The sequence below is a fragment of the Oryctolagus cuniculus genome, chromosome 7, assembly GCF_051225735.1.
Source record: "Oryctolagus cuniculus isolate XC-2025 breed Fujian yellow rabbit chromosome 7, ASM5122573v1, whole genome shotgun sequence".
Taxonomy (NCBI): domain Eukaryota; kingdom Metazoa; phylum Chordata; class Mammalia; order Lagomorpha; family Leporidae; genus Oryctolagus; species Oryctolagus cuniculus.
In genome coordinates this window covers 31,486,143-31,504,840 of record NC_142873.1, presented here as the reverse complement: position 1 = coordinate 31,504,840, position 18,698 = coordinate 31,486,143, and the positions used below count along the sequence as shown (strand labels likewise).

The 18,698-nt window shown below is 51.8% G+C and overlaps 1 protein-coding gene, 1 long non-coding RNA gene, 2 other non-coding genes and 1 pseudogene across 5 annotated transcripts in view; 2 read left to right on the top strand and 3 right to left on the bottom strand.

The window, feature by feature from the left end:
* Positions 1 to 8,798, top strand: part of RCSD1 (RCSD domain containing 1) — a 70,325-nt gene extending 61,527 nt beyond the window's left edge. For both annotated transcript variants that reach the window (XM_051857158.3, XM_008264120.5), the window contains 2 exons: positions 2,443 to 3,144; positions 7,184 to 8,798. In XM_051857158.3, the coding sequence (XP_051713118.3) occupies positions 2,443 to 3,144; positions 7,184 to 7,216 (735 nt within the window). In that variant the 3' untranslated portion in view covers positions 7,217 to 8,798. The remainder of the gene's footprint in view (positions 1 to 2,442; positions 3,145 to 7,183) is intronic.
* On the bottom strand, positions 7,440 to 7,551 carry LOC127493896 (U2 spliceosomal RNA; annotated as a pseudogene).
* Positions 8,799 to 11,756: 2,958 nt separating the features above from the next.
* On the bottom strand, positions 11,757 to 17,093 carry LOC149125391 (uncharacterized). The gene is made up of 2 exons (XR_016210431.1): positions 16,981 to 17,093; positions 11,757 to 11,867 (listed from the first exon to the last, which is right to left on the bottom strand). It is a non-coding gene; the product is annotated as an uncharacterized LOC149125391 (long non-coding RNA).
* On the top strand, positions 16,447 to 16,518 carry TRNAP-CGG (transfer RNA proline (anticodon CGG)). The gene has a single exon. It is a non-coding gene; the product is annotated as a tRNA-Pro (tRNA).
* Positions 17,094 to 17,114: 21 nt separating the features above from the next.
* TRNAP-AGG (transfer RNA proline (anticodon AGG)) lies at positions 17,115 to 17,186 on the bottom strand. Its single transcript has one exon. It is a non-coding gene; the product is annotated as a tRNA-Pro (tRNA).
* Positions 17,187 to 18,698: the final 1,512 nt, after the last annotated feature.

The window sequence follows — 18,698 nt, the reverse complement described above, 5'->3', positions numbered from 1 at the left end:
TCTCTGGGTACTTGGTGAAAACCTTTCCATCAGGTACCCGGATGCACTACCAGAAGGAGGTAAAATCAGAACACCACTCCATGCAGTCTAGCAGGGCTTCAGCCAATGTGGACCACAGCGGGGGGGGTGGGGGGGGGCTGAGATAGAAGGGGTCAGGACCACGGAATGCAACATGCGACTTTGGAATTAAAGGTGGAGAAATGAGATCTTCTAGGTCATTCCGGAAAACCCATCCAGCAAAAAAGATGTGTAGGAATAGGTAGAGCCCCAAGAAACACATTGGTGATAAGGAGGCCGTGGGGCAAGCTTGAGCCTACTGCCTGGAGACCTCGAAGGCAGACGGGAGTCGACGGACAGTACAGTCTTCTGTCGGTGTTCTCAGAGGGAGCAGCGGAACAACAGAGGGGATGCTACCCGGCCACACACGGAGGCCTGAGGCCTCTGACTGTAACAAGGGAGTGGGCACGATGCTTGCTTGCTTTTTAAAAAATATTTATTTTTTATTTATTTGAAAGGCACAGTTAGAGAGGAAAGGCGGAGAGGCAAAGAGAGAGAGAATCTTCCATCCACTGGTTTACTCCCCAAATGGCCACAATGGCAGGAGCTGGGCTGATGCAAAGCTAGGAGCCAGGAGCTTCCTCTGGGCCATCCTCCACCAATTTTCCAGGCCATGGCAGGGAGCTGGAGCAGAAGTAGAGCAGCCGGGACTCGAACCAGTGCCCATATGGGATGCCGGCCTGCAGGTGGTGGCTTTACCCACTCCACCACAGAGCGGGCCCCCACAATGCTTTCTGAACCTTCTGGCCACAAGGGTCAGGGCCTCTGACACCTGCAGAGCTAGCCTCATGGTGGTCTCAGGCAAAGCCTGGGAAGTCCTAACTCTCCAAATGTTCATTCTCAACCTCTGAGATTTACCTGGCTGGACAAATAGCAAAGTGGAAATCAGTGGGAAAATGAGACAAAACGTCATTGAATTTGTTGAAGGACACACCCGCGCAGTCAAGCTGGGCTTCTGACACGTCGTGTGCTTCGCACTGCTCACAACTGCAGTGAGCCAAGAGAAGGCTCCGTTCTGAGAGGCTGCAGTCATTCTCTGCAAACTCCCTCTGGGCAGCTTCTGATGGTGGCAGACCTGAGAGCTTTCCCGTGAGCCCGCTGGGTAAGGGTGGGGAGGACTGAGCTGGGGCCAGGGAGGACGCTGGACCAGCCAGCTGTGCAGTTCAGCCCCGGAGAGGTCCCCATTCCAGGGCCAAGGCCATCAGCCAGCCTCAAACCCTCTGCTCTGTTGGGTTCGCCTTTGTTAAAGCATCATTTTCAAAATATGAAAATGTGAGTTCTGCAAAAAAGAAATAGCTTGCAATTTAGGAGGAGACCCTTTGGATGGTAAAACTCAAAGAGCATGTGAAGAATAGATTCGTCTTTTTAAATATTTATTTATTTATTTGAAAGAGTTACAGAGAGAGAAGGAGAGGCAGAGAGAGAGAGAGAGAGGTCTTCCATCCACTGGTTCACTCCCCAGATGGCTGCAAGGCTGGAGCTGCGCCGATCAGCCAGGAGCCAGGAGATTCTCAGGGTCTCCCACGCAGGTGCAGGGGCCCAAGGACTTGGACCATCTTCTACTGCTTTCCCAGGCCATAGCAGAGAGCTGGATCAGAAGTGGAACAGCCAGTCTTGATCTGGTGCCCATATGGGATGCAGGCGGCGGCTTTACCTGCTACGCCACATCGCCGGTCCCCAGAATTAATTCTTTATAAGCCATTGTTTACATGTTGGAAATTATTGTATGACTTGTTGCTAAGGTATATACCAAATTGGCTAATGTTATAGGGCAATAAATCATAAGTTATCATTTTAAAATATTTTCTTTCTTTTCATTTTATTTGAGAGGCAGCAAGACAGAGATAGACCGGGAGAGAGAGAAAGAGAGAGAGTGAGAGAGAGAGAGAGAGAGCGAGCTTCCATTTACTGGCTCACTCTCCAAATGCCTGCAACAGCCAGTGCTGGGAGCAGGAACTGAATCCCGGCCTCTGACCTGGGTGGCAGGGACCCAGCTACTTGAGCCATCAGCAGGTGCACATCAGCCAGGGTGCACATTAGCAGGAAGCTAGAACTGGAAAGAGCCGCGACTCAGACACTGTGATGTGGGACTCAGGCGTCCAAGCCTTAACCACTGTGCCAACATGCGGGCCCTGTAAGTTCTCTCTTTTTTTTTTTTTTTTTTTTCTGGATGGTAAGCATCTGCATCCCCATGAGTCAGAGGTCTGTCACTCACTCTGTGGGCTGACCCCCACCCCACAGGGTCCAAACCCACCACAAATAGCACAGTGAGTATTGGCCTAGGAAATGCACGCCCACCCGTGGGGCTTGCTAACAGTGCCTTAGACTGGTAGGCCTCCCCCTTGGCTCTTCTTACAGCTAATTTTCCTGAACACCTTCTTCCAGGTGCGGACGAGGGGCTCCATCAAAAGGCGCCCCCCCTCCAGGCGTTTCCGAAGGTCCCAGTCAGACTGTGGGGAACTTGGAGACCTGCGGGTCACCGATGCGGCTCAAGAGAATGGCACCAAAGAAGAGAATGGAGATGAGGTGTTCCCGTCCAAGAGTAGGGCCCCAGGGTCCCTGCCGGCTAGAGAGGGGGCTGCCAGAGAGGGAGTGGGGGGACCCCTGGGGCCTGGGGACAGGCCCCCTCTGAGGAGGACACGCAGCGGGCCAGAGAAACAGGAGGAGCAGGACGACGGGGCGGCGGAGGAGGCCCCACAATGCGAGAAGGCGGCGCAGAATCCAGAGGCGGTGGCCCCCGCACCACCCCAAGCCTCCAGCCCAGAGGCCGAGAATGGGCAGGGGAGCCCCATGGAGGCAAAGCCAGCGGAAGAGGAGGTGGAGGCAAAGGGGGAGAAGCCGGGGGCTGCAGAGCCTGAGCCTGGACTGAAGAACGAGAAGCCAGAGGAGGCAGCTGCAGGGGTGGAGGTCCCCCAGGGCGCCCCTGGAGGGATGGAAGACAGTGACACCCCCAAGCTGGACGAGGGCCAGGAGAAGCAAGAGGAAGGGGCAGTCCCCGAGCCAGGCTGCAGCCCCGGGACCAGCCATGCCCTGCAGGAGACCAGCAGCCAGGTCCACAGCGACGGCCCAGCCGTCCCCAACAAAGAGGTAGGTGGCCGGGCTTGTCCACGCGGGGAAGGCCGTGCCGGGGCCAGTGCATGCCTGTCACGTGCCCTGCTCCTTTCAGCACTAGCACACAGCAGCCCAGTGTGCAGACACAAAAGCACCAGGCTCCTGCCCCGTGGGACTACACTGAGACAGCCTGTCGCCAGGGTGAGGGGACCCCGGGACAAGAGGGCAGTGTGCCTCGTGCTCTTGGCAGCTGCCTGCTGCCCCCGGAGCATTGGCAGCAAAACTTCTGGGTGCGTGTGGAGTGACAGCAGCAGGACTCAGTGGCTGAGGCCTGCTGAGTGCAGGGGCCCAGAGATGGAAACCCTCGCCGTGTGGCCCGTGACACCAGCAGTTCATTGGGGTGCATTAGCAGAATGTGACAGGGGACACGAGCCACTCCTGGGAGGCCAGAGGCACAGCAGGAGAAGCCATTTGTTTGTGGACGTTGGGGACGCTTCCAGACACAGGTGGCATTCGAATTGGGCCTTTCGGGAGGAGGCCTCGTGTGACATCCTCCACTCAGAGGCCTGGGACACGAGCTGCACCCAAGGAGGGAGATGTAACTCGGTCCCTGTCGCTCCCCCTCTTCGTGGAGGAACAACACTAAACCCTGCCTAGGCTTCATATCCGAGTCACGGCACCATTATGTCGCTCCCCCTCTTCGTGGAGGAACGACACAGGACCCTGCGCTGTTCTTTTGTCTGCTCGGCCCTTCCCGGGTTGGCTACCATCCCTTCCACCTCCGTGGAAGGGCGGTTCCCCCTGGCCACTTTCGCCACTTCCGCGGGGGAGCGGCACACCGCCGGCCGGCTCTCTCGGGGGCTGCACAGGTGTTCCCTCAGATAGATGTTCCCCTTAGATGTTCCTGGTGCATGTTGTCTCTCTCCTCCTTTATAGTCCTCTTCCGCCAATCCCAACTCGGCTGCCCACACGCCGAGTACGCTGCTCTCCTCCAATCAGGAGCAGGATCAGCTCCTGGAGGTCATCACTCAAGTTGGCAAGAGGCAGCTGCGTAGAAGCTGTTTTCTCCTCTCCCAGCGCCATACTGTGGGAGAGCAGATGCATAGAATAAGTCTTAATTCCAGTAACTTAGTCTAGTCCGGGTTGCTCCCCACAGTCCCCACCCTCCTGTCCCTGCCCGCACCAACTGGACTGTCCCCCCACCCCCACCCCCACCTGCTCTGGGAGCAGCAGATGCCTTGCAGAGACTGAGAAGTTGCCCCCAGAGAAATCTCAGCGGCCCACCCGCCAGTCCTTGGCTCCACAACTCATCAACTCAGTCAGTGTCAAGTGCTTTCCCTTCCCTTGTTCTTAGCACATGTGTGCATTCATTCATTCATCACCCATGCCACCGTCAGCTGCCTGCCTCTCAGCCTCTTTATCTGGCTTCCTGCTTCCTCTTTGGTTTCTTCTGCCTTTGCAATCCATTTTTTGACCAGCATCCAGAGGGTGAGATGCTTGTTGGTTTGGACCAGCTGCTCTTTTTTTTTTTAAGGAATACGAATTTCATAAGTACAACTTAGGAATATAGTTATTTGTCCCATCATACCCACCCTCCCACCCACACTCCCACCTCTCCCCCTCCTCTCTCTCCCCTTGCCAGACCCATTCTCCATTATGATTTTCAATTAACTTTGTACTTAGAAGACAACTCTATACTAAGTAAAGATTTCAACAATTTGTGTGTGCGCGCACACACACACACACACAAACTGTTTGAGAACTAGCTATACAGTTAACTTTTAATACAACTCTGAGGACAGAGGTCCTGCATGGAAAGTTAGTGCACAGCGATTCCTGTTGTTAATTTAACAATTAACACTCTTATGTATGTCAGTGATCACCTGAGGCTTTTGACATGAGCTGCCTAGGCTATGGAAGACTTTTGAGTCCACAGACTCTGTTAGTATTTGGGCAAGGACATAAGCAAAGTGGAAGTTCTCTCTTCTCTTTAGAGAAAGTATATCATTCTTTGATGGCCACTTCTTTCCACTGGGGTCTCACTCACAGAGATCCTTCATGTAGAACATTTTTTACCACAGTGTCTTGGCTTTCCATGCCTGAAATGCTCTCATGGGCTTTTCAGAGGGACCAGGAAGCTTTAAGGGCTAATTCTGAGATCAGAGTGTTACTTAAGGCAATTGTCATTCTATGAATCTGCTGTGTGGACTGCTTCCCATGTTGGACATTCTCTCCTTTTTAATTCTATCTATTATTATTGCCAAGCACTTGATCCTATTTATATGATCACTTTAACAGTTAATACTATCTATATGTTCTCTTTAAAACTTAGTATGATCACTTTAACAATTAAGATGGCATTTTTACCACCAATTTTAATAGGATTTGGAGTCCCATGACAAGTTTTTAAACTGTACCCTTAGAAGTAAGTCCATAGGAATGTATGCAGAACTGTACAACAGCCGCTCTTTTCTAAAATGACCCAGCTCTTGTGCTAGAGTTGCTACGACAGTGCCCATAGACTTGGTATCTTACAACAATAGAACTGTACTTCCCACGCAGCTCTGGAGGCCTGGACTCTCGACATGGAAATACTGGCCTGGTTGGGTCCCTGTGCAGGTCCTCAGAGAGAATCAATTCCTTTGCCCTGAGTTCTGGTGACTGCCTGCCACCCCTAGATTCCATCCTTGCCTCTTCCAGCTGCCGGTGATTGGGAGCTACCTTGGCATTGTGGGACCTCATTCCAGTCTCTGGCTCGGTCACCACGTGGCCTTTTGCTCTATATGTCTGCAGTTCCCAGCCACCCAGTCAGTTACTCTCTCCCATTATTCTACTTTGTCATCATAGTATATATCAGTGTTTGGAGTTCTCTTGTTTTATTTATTTATTTGAAAGGCAAAGTGAGACACACACAGAGAGAGAGAGAGAGAGAGAGAGGACTTCCATCTGCTCATTCACTACCCAAATGGCTGCCACAGCCAGGACTGAGCCAAGCTGAAGCCAGGAGCCAGGGATTCCATCTGGGTCTCCTCTGTGAGTAGCAGGAGCCCAAGCACTTGAACCATCTTCTGCTACCTTCCCAGGTGCGTTAGCAGGGAGATGGATTAGAAGTAGAGTGGCTAGAACTCAAGCCAAAGCTCTGATTGAGGTAACAGCTTACAAATGGCAGCGTGGCCTGCTGTGCCACGGTACCAGCCCCCTCTAATTTATTTTTTAAAACTTTTTTCTGCTCGTTCCCCCCAGTGCATCTTCAGTACCTACTACAGAACCTGGAACATAATAGGTGCTTTAAAAAATATTTGTTGTGTGAAAGCAAAGAGAAAACTGCCTGACCCAAAAGAAACCATCTATAATGATAAAACTGCAGGAATTGGAGGGTCGAGGGTTTGTGAGGGGCTCCTCAGGGTGCTCGCATTATTCTCATTGAAACAGCGGAAAGTAGCATGAGCGCCCAAGTTCAGAAGGTGTGTCTGACACTGCTGCGATTGGACTGTTAGGCAAAGATACTTCCCATTTCCGTGACGCCTTCCACACTAAACAACCAGTCCTCAGATTCAGAATCTTCTGGAGCCTGGAGATTCTATTCAGTTCCCAGGAGGCAAGAGCATGCTCAAGTCCTTCATCTTTCTGTTGCTACTTTCATGCTGCCGAAGAATCTTGAGCAGTGTTTCGGGAAAATGAAATTGTGGGGATGAGCGAGCGGGCCAGAGACCAAGACAGGGAGGCCAGGAAAAGCCAGACATGAGGGCAGGTGCAGTATCACCTGGAAGAGGACGGCTCAAGCCCCAGTCCTGGTGCTTAAATCCTGACTGCACCACTTAGGAGCTGCGTGACCAGAGAGAAGTCGCTTCACTTCTCTGTGCCTTAATTGCCTTACTGATAACACAGTTAATGGAAGTGCCTAGCTCATAGAGCGTGGGTGAGAGTGACACGAACTGATGCAGCTAAAACACAGGCACAGCTGTGACAGTTATTCCTGCTATCTATGCCTGATCTGGAATTCCCAAGGAGAGGTGCTGAATGGCAGGATCCCCCGACCCTCGTCCTGATCCACTCTTCCTTTCTGTGTTCCTAGGATGACAGGCTGGGCCAGGACACTAAGATGTGAAGAACTCCTTGTGCCCGAGGGATGAAGCTACCGGGGACATCTCTTCGCCAGTAGCAGCAGCAGCAGCAGCAGCAGCAGCAATGGTAGCAGCAACAGGTTGTGGCAGCCTGGTTTCCCCAAAGATCCAGGGCAGGTTTTTTTCTCCTCCACACTCTCTGATCCCTCACAGATGGGGATGGATCTGAGGGCGGTGGACCTGTATCAGCTTAGTGTGTGTCATTTGATGGACTCAGCTTTTAATAAAAAATGGAGAGAGAGAGAAAGAAGAAAATCTTATTTTAAATTGATAAGAACAGATACTACACTTGATCTTAGCCAAAAGGCTGAGAAGCGATAGAAAATCTTATTTAAAACAGTTCACTGTGGTGCCAACACCCCAGGGATTCTGGTCAGCCTGTGGGACCCTGGATACCATTCAATCCTCCCTCTCCATATAGGTGACCTCCAAACTGAGCTCTGATGTAGCTTTAGGGTTTTGCTTGTGTAGTTATAGCCTTTTTTACTGTTCTAAAATTTGTATGGTTCTCAAATATAAGTCAAAACTGTCAGTGGCCAGAAAAAAAAAAGAAAGTGATACTACTGGAAATGCTGATCCCGTCCAGTGCAGAGATCCTGCAACTGTAGCAAGAGTCCAGAGACAACCTTGCAGATCGGTGCAGATGTGAACTGGGCAGCCGCTGTTGAGAACGTCGGACTAGAAGAAATAGTTATGGAAACAACGGGAAAATGAAGGGTGCTGCCACCAACAGCAGCTGTTCCTGTCCCGACCACGGGAGGTGGCGGCTGAGCTCAGACCCCTCTGCCACCCTGGAGGAGGCTTCGAGAACATCTGTGGAAGGCAGGGAGAGGGTGGAGGTTTGCTGTTCCACCCTGCGCTTCCTGGTCCTGAAGGCAGAGCAGCAATGCCTGTCCAGCGCCGGCACCGGCTATCCGACTGATACTGCCAGGGTGAACTCTGAACCCTGCAGGTGCCCTTGAACACGGGTCAGTTGTTTGCTGGCAGGTACCAAGAGCACCATGAAAAAATTCTTCCCAGCTCTCCTGGGAAGTTTTCCTTGGAATGAAGCCCATGTTCTTCTCTTCGACTCAGGGGGAGTGAGTTGAGGTCTTGGGTCTGTTCTCACTGAGTAGCTTGCTTCAATATTCTGTTTGGAGAGTAGGAGGTTTTTCAAGGCAGGGAGGCCTGAAAACCCATTCCTTAACTCACACTCTCTCCTCTCTTCACACACTCCTGCTGAAAGATGCTAATGCAAATAAGTGCTTCCTTAGGGTTGGTCCTTGTTCTGTTTCAGTGTGCTCATTGGCAGTTGCAGTAATTGTTTTCCTGAAGATTTATTAGGCAGCAGCCTGTGCTGACCTCAGAAAATCAGTCTTTCCAGACAAAAAGGCCTTGTGTCACCACTGGTACCTCGATTTTTCTCATCCCATTTAGTTTTTTCTAAACTACAGCAGAATGTTAATATTTAGTATATAAAATTTTTTTCAAAATGATTTTTAAATGGATTGCAGTTTGTATCAAATTTGTAACTTGGTTGAAACTGATACTGTCATAGCTATTATAAACTCTGGATTTGTGGCAGAATTTGGGAGACGTGCGTAGTTATTTGGAAATCTATATACTACCAACAGAGATGTTGATACATGTGGTTTATTTGTGTATATTGTTGGGTTTTTTACAACACAGACACAGACACACACACACACACACACCATCTGAGCAAGTGTTTCATGCATAGGTGGTGACTGCCAGTGTGTGGTGGGAACGGCCACTTTCCCTTACTTGAGAAAGGCATGCCACAGAAAGTGGGAGATGTAGATAAGCAAATGAGACTGCATTTTACTTCTGGAGGAGCAATAAAACGGAGACAAGAAGAGGATGCTGAATGGTGTCAAAATACCTTTCTATCTCTCTAGCCCTTTGTCAATCACATTGCTTGGTGGGTTTTGCAAGAGAGCAGAGGCCGCTTCCCAGGGCTTGGGCTCCTCTTGGTGCTGCAGCCCCGCTGCTGTTGGGTCTGCTTTCCCTGGCCACCGTGATTAAGCGATGCCGGGATTCCCAGATTCGGGATTAAAGAAACTCATCTGTGTGTTGGGTGGCCCATTGTTCTTCCAAAGAGCACACAGATTCGTCCACAACAGCAAGACACAGAACAACGCAGATTCGTTCTTCCGCTATCTTTGTTTACATTTATTTATTTATTTGAAAGTCAGAGTTACAGAGAGAGAGAGAGAGGGGTCTTCTACCTGAGGGTTCACTCCCCAATTGGCCGCAACAGCTAGAGTTGGGATGATCTGAAGCCTAGGAGCCAGGAGCTCCTTCTGGGTCTGCCACGCTGGTGCAGGGCCATCTTCCACTGATTTCCCAGGCCAGTGCAGAGAGCTGGATTGGAAGTGGAGCAGCCAGGTCTCCAACTGGTGGAGTTGGAGAAGCCAGCGTTTCAGGCCAGTGCGTTAACTTACTGCACCACAGAGCCGGGCCTGAGCTTGCATTTCTTTTTTATTTTTTATTTATTTATTTTTTTGACAGACAGAGTGGACAGTGAGAGAGAGAGACAGAGAGAAAGGTCTTCCTTTGCCGTTGGTTCACCCTCCAATGGCCGCCGCGGCCGGCGCGCTGCGGCCGGCGCACCGCGCTGATCCGATGGCAGGAGCCAGGAGCCAGGTGCTTTTCCTGGTCTCCCATGGGGTGCAGGGCCCAAGCACCTGGGCCATCCTCCACTGCACTCCCTGGCCATAGCAGAGGGCTGGCCTGGAAGAGGGGCAACCGGGACAGAATCCGGCGCCCCGACCGGGACTAGAACCTGGTGTGCCGGCGCCGCTAGGCGGAGGATTAGCCTAGTGAGCCGTGGCGCCGGGCCTGAGCTTGCATTTCAAACCTTGTGCTTCCTTTTCCCAGGGAAGGAGCAGGCACCCAATCTGGATCCTCACGAAGAGGGAGTTTAATTGGGGGCTGTGATGCTGTCTCAGCTGTGTGTGGAGCCAGGTAACCAGGAGACCATGAGAAGGCATAGGGGCCCTCCAGACTCCCCTCTGAATGCAGAAGTCACCCAACCAAAGCCCAGTTTGCTTCAGGTTTTGCTCTGTAATTAGTTGACTAAACCTTTGATAAATATGAGTGTACGTCAATTAAAGGAAGGAGTGGAAAGGCTGCCAGTTCACTATCTTCTGATCAGGTGTTTTTGATTAGGAAAATATTCACTACAGCTGAAAGAATGTGGCCAGTCTGCCGATGACGGCAACTCAGCTCAAACTGGTTGATGGGCAAAATAAACAGCAACAGGAAAACTAGAACAAGGGGCTGGTGTGGTGCAGCGAGTTAAGCTGCTACCTGTGACACCGCCATCCTATATGTGCACCAGTTTGGGCCCCAGGTGCTTCACTTCCTATCCAGCGCCCTGCTAATGTGCCTAGGAATGCAGCAGAAGATGGCCCAGGTACCAGCAGGTGCTTCTGCCCCTGCCACTCATGTGGGAGACCCGGATGAAGCTCCTGGCTTCAGCCTGGCCCAGCCCTCCTGGCTCCAGCTGTTGCAGCAATTTGGGGAATGAAACCAATGCATGGAAGTCTCTCTCTCTCTCTCTCTCTCTCTCTCTCTCTCTCTCCAGCCCCAGCCCCCCATAACTCTGCCTTTCAAATAAATACATCTTTAAAAAAACAAAAAACCAAAACAACAAATTTAAAAACAAAATTTTTAGGCAAGTGAGAGCTGTTTGGCTTAGTGGCTAAGATGTCTGCATCCTGTATCAAGTACCTTGGTTCAGTAATCAACTCTGGTTCCTGACTCCAGCTTCCTGCTAATGCAGACCCTAGGAGGAAGCAGTGATGGCTCAAGTAAGTGGGTCCCTGCCACCTATGTAGGAGATCTGGCTCGAGTTCCCAGCTCCCAACATTGGCCTGGCCCAGCCCAGGTCATTGAAGGCATTTATAAACGGGAGTGGACCAATGGATGGGAGCTCTGTGTGTCTCCTTCTTTCAGCTCCTCAAATAAATGTAAAGAAAAAAAATTTTAACTCAAGGGGACTTCAAACACTTCATAGGAAATGGGACTAGCACTGAGGCATAGTGGGTAAAGCTGCCATGGCAGCGCCAGCATTCCATATGGGCGCCAGTTTGAGTCCTGGCTACTCTACTTCTGAAACAGTTCTCTGTTGATTGCCTGGGAGAAAGCAGCAGAAGATGGCCCAAGTGTTTGGACTCCTACCACCCATGTGAGAGACCCAGATGAAGCTCCTGACTTTGACCTGGCTCAGCCCTGGCTGTTGTGGCCATCTGGGGAGTGAATCAGCAGATGGAAGATCTATCTATATATAACTCTGACTTTCAAAATAAATAAATAAATACTTTTTAAAAGTTCATGGAAAATTGAATTAAAAGATAAGTTTATTTTGGTGCAAAAAAATTTGAAGCCCAGGCATAGTTTTTTTTTTCTCTTTCTTTCTTTCTTTCTTTCTTTTTTTTTTTTTTAAGATTTTATTATTTGAGAAGTAGAGTTACCGACAGAGGTCTTCCATCCACTGGTTTACTCCCCAAATGGCTGCAACAAGCAGAGCTGAGCTGATCCAAAGCCAGGAGCCGGGAGCTTCTTCTGGCGAGTGCAGGAGCCCAAGCACTTGGGCCATCTTCTGCTGCTTCCCCAGGCCATAGCAGAGAGCTGGATCGGAAGAGGAACAGCCGGAACATGAACCAGCACCCATGTGGGATGCCAGCGCTATAGACAAAGGCACAAACTACTACATAGTGCTGGCCTCTGGTTTTTTCATCATACACATTTTCCATGACCTTTATGAAGACCCCTTGTATATCTATCTATGGATCTCTGTGTCAGTTTCTCTCTCTCTCTCTCTCTCTCCACACACACACACACTCCCAGTCCATTTACCTCTAGGTCCATCCGATAACTGGGAAATCCATGGACAGACCTAAATACAGTCACCAAGCAATGGTAGGAACCTCTCACGGTGTTGGTCTCTGCCTTCCTCTGTGTTGGTCACAGTCTCAAGCAGGCTCATCCCACGCTGCAAATCCAGTGAGAGTTTGTGGGGTGAAAAAATGAGCCTGCAGAGGCTTTCAGAGGCCTCATGTGGCTCGTGGACACACACCTGAACCAGCTGTCATGACCAAGGAGCAGGTGAGTCGATCCTGTTCACTCTGCGAGGACTATGAGCCTCAGAGAGAAATCAGGGTGCTGTGAGCAAAGAAGTGATACGGAGCAGGCGGAAAACAATGCTGTCCCAACAGGTGATGCCTGAGCAGCGGGTTACTACCCACTGCTTGCTGCAATATTAAATTTCTTTTGACCCCAACTAGTCCTTGTCAACTCTGAACTCTATAAATCAGGTACAAATAGGATGAACTGTCTTCCATGATGTTAGGTCAGGTGGCATATGGAGAGGCCAAGAGCGCTGAGCTCAAATGCTACTCGAATAAGACGGGGTTAGAGCTCATAAGAAAACCACTCTCAGCCGGCACCGTGGCTCACTAGGCTAATCCTCTGCCTGTGGCGCTAGCACCTGGGGTTCTAGTCCCGGTTGGGGTGCTGGATTCTGTCCCAGTTGCTCCTCTCCCAGTCCAGCTCTCTGCTGTGGCCCGGGAAGGCAGTGGAGGATGGCCCAAGTCCTTGGGCCCTGCACCCCATGGGAGACCAGGAGGCACCTGGCTCCTGGCTTCGGATTGGTGCAGCGATCTCTCTCTCACTGTCTAGCTCTGCCTGTAAAAAAAAAAAAAAAAAAAGAAAAACCACTCTCATTGTCTTACTTTTTGAAAGCTTTTATTTTTATCTATTTATTTAATTTGACAGAGTTATAGGCAGTGAGAGAGAGAGACAGAGAAAAGTATTCCTCTTTCCATTGGTTCACTCACAAGTGGCTGCTACGGCCAGCAGCTGCACTGATCCGAAGTCAGGAGCCAGGTGCTCCTTCCTGGTCTCCCACATGGGTGCAGGAGCCCAAGCACTTGGGCCATCCTCCACTGCCCTCCCGGGCCACAGCAGAGAGCTGGACTGGAAGAGGAGCAGCCGGGACTAGAATCCAGCACCCATATGGGATGCCAGCGCCACAGGCGGAGGATTAACTGAGTGAGCCAAGAGGTACCTCAAGCAGCACTAGGAAGGCAGAAAAGTGGTCTCTTGGGGCCGGCACTGTGGCACTCGCATGGGAGACCAGGAGGAAGCAGCTGGCTCCTGGCTTCAGATCAGCATAGCGGCCATTTGGGAAGTGAACCAATGGAAGGAAGACCTTTCTCTCTGTCTCTCTCTCATTGTCTACAATTCTACCTGTCTAATAAATTAATTAAAAAAAAAAAAAAAGCAGTCTCTTGCCCTAGACTTTTTTGTGTTCTTTGCTCTTCTTTGTTAACTCCATCTGGGAGATGGCTCGAAAAGCAACTTATCCAGAGGAATGAGTGACAAATCTTTAAACAGCAGGGACAACACAGTACCCCAGCAGGTAAAGCCGCCATATCCCATATGAGTGCTGGTTTGAGTCCCAGCTGCTCCACTTACAATCCAGCTCTCTGCTATGGCCTGGGAAAGCAGTAGAAGATGGTCCAAGTCCTTGGGCCCCTGCAGCTGTGTGGGAGACCCAGAAGAAGCTCCTGTGCTCCTGGCTTCAGATCCGCTCAGCTCTGGCATTGTGGCCAACTGGGGAGTGAACCAGTGGTTGGAAAACCTTTCTCTGTGTGTGTAACTCTGACTTTCAAATAAATAAATAAATCTTTTAAAAAAAAGTAAAGAAAAACCGAAGGGTAATAAGATCCCTGGGTAATGAGATGTCCTTAGCAGAATGCATTTCTCCCACAAACCAGATCTTGGATTCCTGTCACCTCCTGATCATGCACTCTCAAAAACCAACTGAGAACTTGAGTGAAAAATGAAGGGCCTGAAGCAACTCCAAGAATGCACTCATGGCGACCCTGCAAAAGGATTGCAAAATTCAGGGGACATAAGATAAAGCCCTGGAAAAGGGCCACTGAGGGAAACCAGAGAAAAATGTGTTTAAGAAAAAAAAAATAGCTGAAGTTGTTGCAGGAGAGGGGACTTAAAGCTGGAAAAAGACACAAACTCTCAGCTCCACGTTTTTGTCTCCACTGGGGCAAGGCCTGTGAAACAACCCTAGCAAGACCTCGGCCATGGGCTTTGCGTCAATTACTGCATAATCCAGGAGCAGCGAATGAAGCTCCGCACACGGCCACGCACAGACCTGTGTACCACCTCAGCGAGGAACCCAGGCAATGACTTGCATTCTCACTGCCAAGGGCTGACCATGCCAATCAATGCCCAGTCTGCACTGCCTGAGCCCAAAGTGGGTCGGAATCCAGCGATGGGCAAACGCTAGTTATAACATAGTCACAGCCTCCCCGCCCCAAGGGTTTTAGAAGCTCGTGGAGTTTCAGTCGCCTTATTCTAGAGTCGTTCTAATTATCATCTCCTAAGGAATCACTACACTCTTGATCTAGTTCCACCTTTTCCCTTTGGTGCACACGACCCCCAGACCAAGATTATGTTCAGCAACACTTGAACGAGATCACCATTCTCTAGAGCTTCGATGCCACCCAAACCCAGTGGAGCTAAAAGATGGAATCATGGGTTCTAGAGCTGTCCAAGAGTCTCTTCTTCCAGGCATTTACCTCTCACTCGCCAGCCAGCCCGCCCAAGTTCCTTGGTGTAGAATTGCATTAGAGGGCTACGGACAAAGCATAAAAGCGATCTCCTCTTTGATCCGACCAACTCTGGCAGGCTGTCCTAAGGAAATCGTCCACCATACAGAAATATGTACAGGTGCAAATAGGTTAATAAAACAATCGTTATCATTCACTGACACCACTTGCTTATCAGAGGGTGAAGAAAAAGAAACCCATTGTCTAGCTAGGGAAGGCTGAAGCCATTTCAGACAAAGGGATGGCAAAGCTGATTTGGGAAATTCAAAGAACAAAAATCTTGGCAGTGAATGCGCCACCTGCAGCGGCACTTTGGTGGGTGGCAGGAAGGAACCGGAGCCCCTAGGGGCGGGACACAGTTCTGGCAGGGTAAGGAAGTCCTAGGACAGGCACCACCTCAAGGGGGTAGGGGGGCAAAACTTACCCTGCTCAGGTCTGGCCCTGATACCCCTCCTCCCCCAGCCTCCCACAGCCTCCATCCTCAAACTACAAGCAATATCCAGCTGTCCACACGCAGCGCGGCAGGAGCGGGTGTAGACAGTGTCCACACACCAGCTGGACAAGCAGAGGCCTTAGGCCGAGCTGCCCTCCCGAGCCTTGCCCCCACCCCACCTCCCCGGCCTGCGGGGCGCCAGCCTTGCGCGCGGAAAGGTGGCTCGGCTCGGCTCTTCGCGTAGGGGCATCTTCCCTCGGACCCGGTCGCACTGCCCCAGGGCGGGAGCGCCAGTCCTCGCCGTCCATCACGCAGGGGCGCCCCAGAGCCTCCTGGCATTAAGAGAAGACGGGGGAAGACGGCAGAGCCCTCGGGAACGCGGTCCGCGCAAGCCACTGGTCGCCGGATGCCAATCGCCCCAAACTGAGGGCGTTCCAGGGACGAAGCGGAGCAGGCCGAGCGGGCCGGCGGCCGCGGCCCTGCCCTGGGACTGCTGAGCCACTGGGCAGTAGGATCCCTCGCCCGCACTGCCTCCAGCCGCCGCCATTCTCCCACCTTCCTCGGGCACTCCCACAATCAGCGCCACCCAGCCCTTCCCCGTTCTGGGGCCTTCCCTGAGCTCCTTAACCTCTCCCCGCCTCAGTTTCCCGATCTGTATAATGGGGACAACCGTGGTCCCTTAGGGAGTGATTGTTAAGAAACAGATCAGTTCACCACGGGCGAAGGGCTTAAAGGCATGCAGGAACCCAAGGCGAACGCTGGGATGAGTTCTTGGCGCACAGCCGCTCCTCCGAGCCCGCTCTCCCAGCCCCGCGTGCCCTGCTCGCATTCGCCGACCCGCGCTCCCCAGCGCGCGGCCCACGCCCTTTCGATGATGCGGGGCGCCGTCCCAAGCCTCTCTCTGCCCGGTGCCGACCGGGGATGATCCCGGCCGCGCGTGGGCAGCGTGGAGCCAGGCACTGGCGTGCTCCGTGGCCCACGCGTCGCTCGCTGCTCGTCCCTTGCGTGGCAGGAAGCGCTGGGGACCGAGCCTCAGGGAGCCAACGGCCCAAGCGGCGAGAGCGAGGTCTCCCGGGTCGGTCCGTAGTGTGTCGGAGGCGGGACGAGGCTGAAGGGAGGCGCCGGGAGCGTTTGAGCCGGGAGCGGCTCGTTGGTCTAGGGGTATGATTCTCGCTTCGGGTGCGAGAGGTCCCGGGTTCAAATCCCGGACGAGCCCAGGCTTTTCTTCGTTGTTACTTTTTAAAAGACATTTTTTTTCCTGCTGCAGACAACCTATTTAGAGGTTTCAATGAGACGTCCTGGTCCCGTGACCCGGAATGCTGATCGCTTTCATTTTTGGAAGCACAGGACCAGAAGAGCCCGACTCACACTCAGATACCTACTGTGCGTTCGAGGGCGAGACGTTAAAACGCTGGCTTGTGCTTTGGAAAACGCATGCGCTTGAAAAGCCTAAAAAGCACCCCGAGGCCCCGGTACAGCATGCCGGGCACGCTTGCAGCGCCTCCAAACCCGATCCGGGCGTGCGCCCGGTTAGCAGATCCCGGGGCGTTTGCGCGAGTTGGGGCGCGCCCTCCTGCAGCTCCGCACGGACACACCCGCACGGTAGACCCCCGGCGGCCGAGCCTCTCTCGTCGCCGCAGCGAAACCCAGCCAGCAACCCTCCGCGTTCTCACCTTACCCTCTTTAATGGTATTTCGGCGAAAAGCAGGTTTTGCGTTCGCGGCGTCTCGATTTTGCGTTTGAACTGCTTTTATTGCATGTACCCGTCTACCCTAAAAATAATCCGTTTCCGGACTCTCCCAGCACAAAAGTGGGCTCGTCCGGGATTTGAACCCGGGACCTCTCGCACCCTAAGCGAGAATCATACCCCTAGACCAACGAGCCGCCGTGTGCGCCTCCTTCCTGCCGCCGTAAAGGGAAGCGGACGCACGGAGTCCCGCGCCCCCAAGCGTTCATCAGTCGAACGATGTCCGGGCTTCGGTTTTCGTGAAGAGCCGCGGCGTCGCAGCCGTGTGACCCTGCCCCCGGGCCTGGACCCGCACGGCTGCGCTGGTCACGGGCTACCACGCTGCAGCGAGCATGCGGCAGTGGCCCCGCGTCCCCGGCTGCGCCCCGGTGGCGGCGGTAGTCCTCTTTCGCGCTCTCCAGACACCTGGAGTTCGAAGCCCTGCCTTTCCAGCCTTGTGAATCCTACCTCTGTGTTCACAAACTGTTCTCTTCGGGCATAAACCGTACACTCCAACTAAAGGGTCGAAAAAGATCCTTTAACGTTTCCAAACCGCGTGCACGTGGCGTATATCCGGGTTTGTCTCCACTCCTGCAGGGCAGGGTTCCCGGGTGCCACAGAATTGCATTGTGCAATAGAAAACCAGTGGTCTAATTGCTGGCCAGTTGTCCGGATTTCTTTAACTCACAGAAGTGGGGTGGCTTTTTAACTACGTTTCAAATCCCTAAACACGTAGCATCAACGCTTACAAGAGCAAAGCTGTCCTAAATGATTACTTCTTAATAAGTGGAATCTGCCCTAAACTCCTTAATTTGGGTACTTCCACAAGGAATCATGTGTTGTCACGCTAGCAAACAACCCACCAGATAGGAAACAAGCAGACAGGGTGTTAATCCTAAAGAGACATATTCCTTTATTTTATGTCACTTGTCATTCCTTCATCCATCGGTTTATACTGATTCAGTCAACAGATATTTAGACAGCCCTGTCGGCCAGACTGTGCTTTGCCAACTTTCCTCCTAGGGTGCACTTTTAGAACTCTAATATCTTCAGTCTCCACCCTTCTTTGTCTTGGTTGAAACTGCCCTAACTTGAGTCTTGAGTTCTTACTGCTCAAGGCCAGGAGAATGTCCTTCAAAATGTTAATGAGTTCTAAATGCCAACATGTGTATTCATCCAAACCTCACTAGAAGAAAAATGCACCCTGGGCACCTAAGAAGTATGTCTTTCTCCCTGAAATGAGGACTCTACCAAATATAATTTCTAGGGTAAAATAACAGAAGCACTTGAGAAATCTTCAATTTCTGCAAGCAGAGGCTTCTATGTTCACCTTCCAGCCGGGATTTGCCACAGTTATTCTTATGTGGGGGTTTGTTTTCTTTACTTCCACTTCTCTCTGGTGATGGAAAACCGGTTTGCCTCTGACCAGCAGGCTAGAGTATCTCCCCTGCGCATGACAAAAATGTTGCAGGACACTGACAGTAACAGAGTTCAGAATGCAGATTGCCTGCTTTTCAGTAGGAAATATCCTTATCTTGGCTGGACAAGTGCCTGCCTGTGCCTCCTCTCCAGGGCACATCTGCCCCTAGAATTTTGTCCTTTTGAAGCATATGTAGGACCCACGGGGGCACTTCCAAAAGTTCATGGAAAAGGACAAGTTTATTTTGATG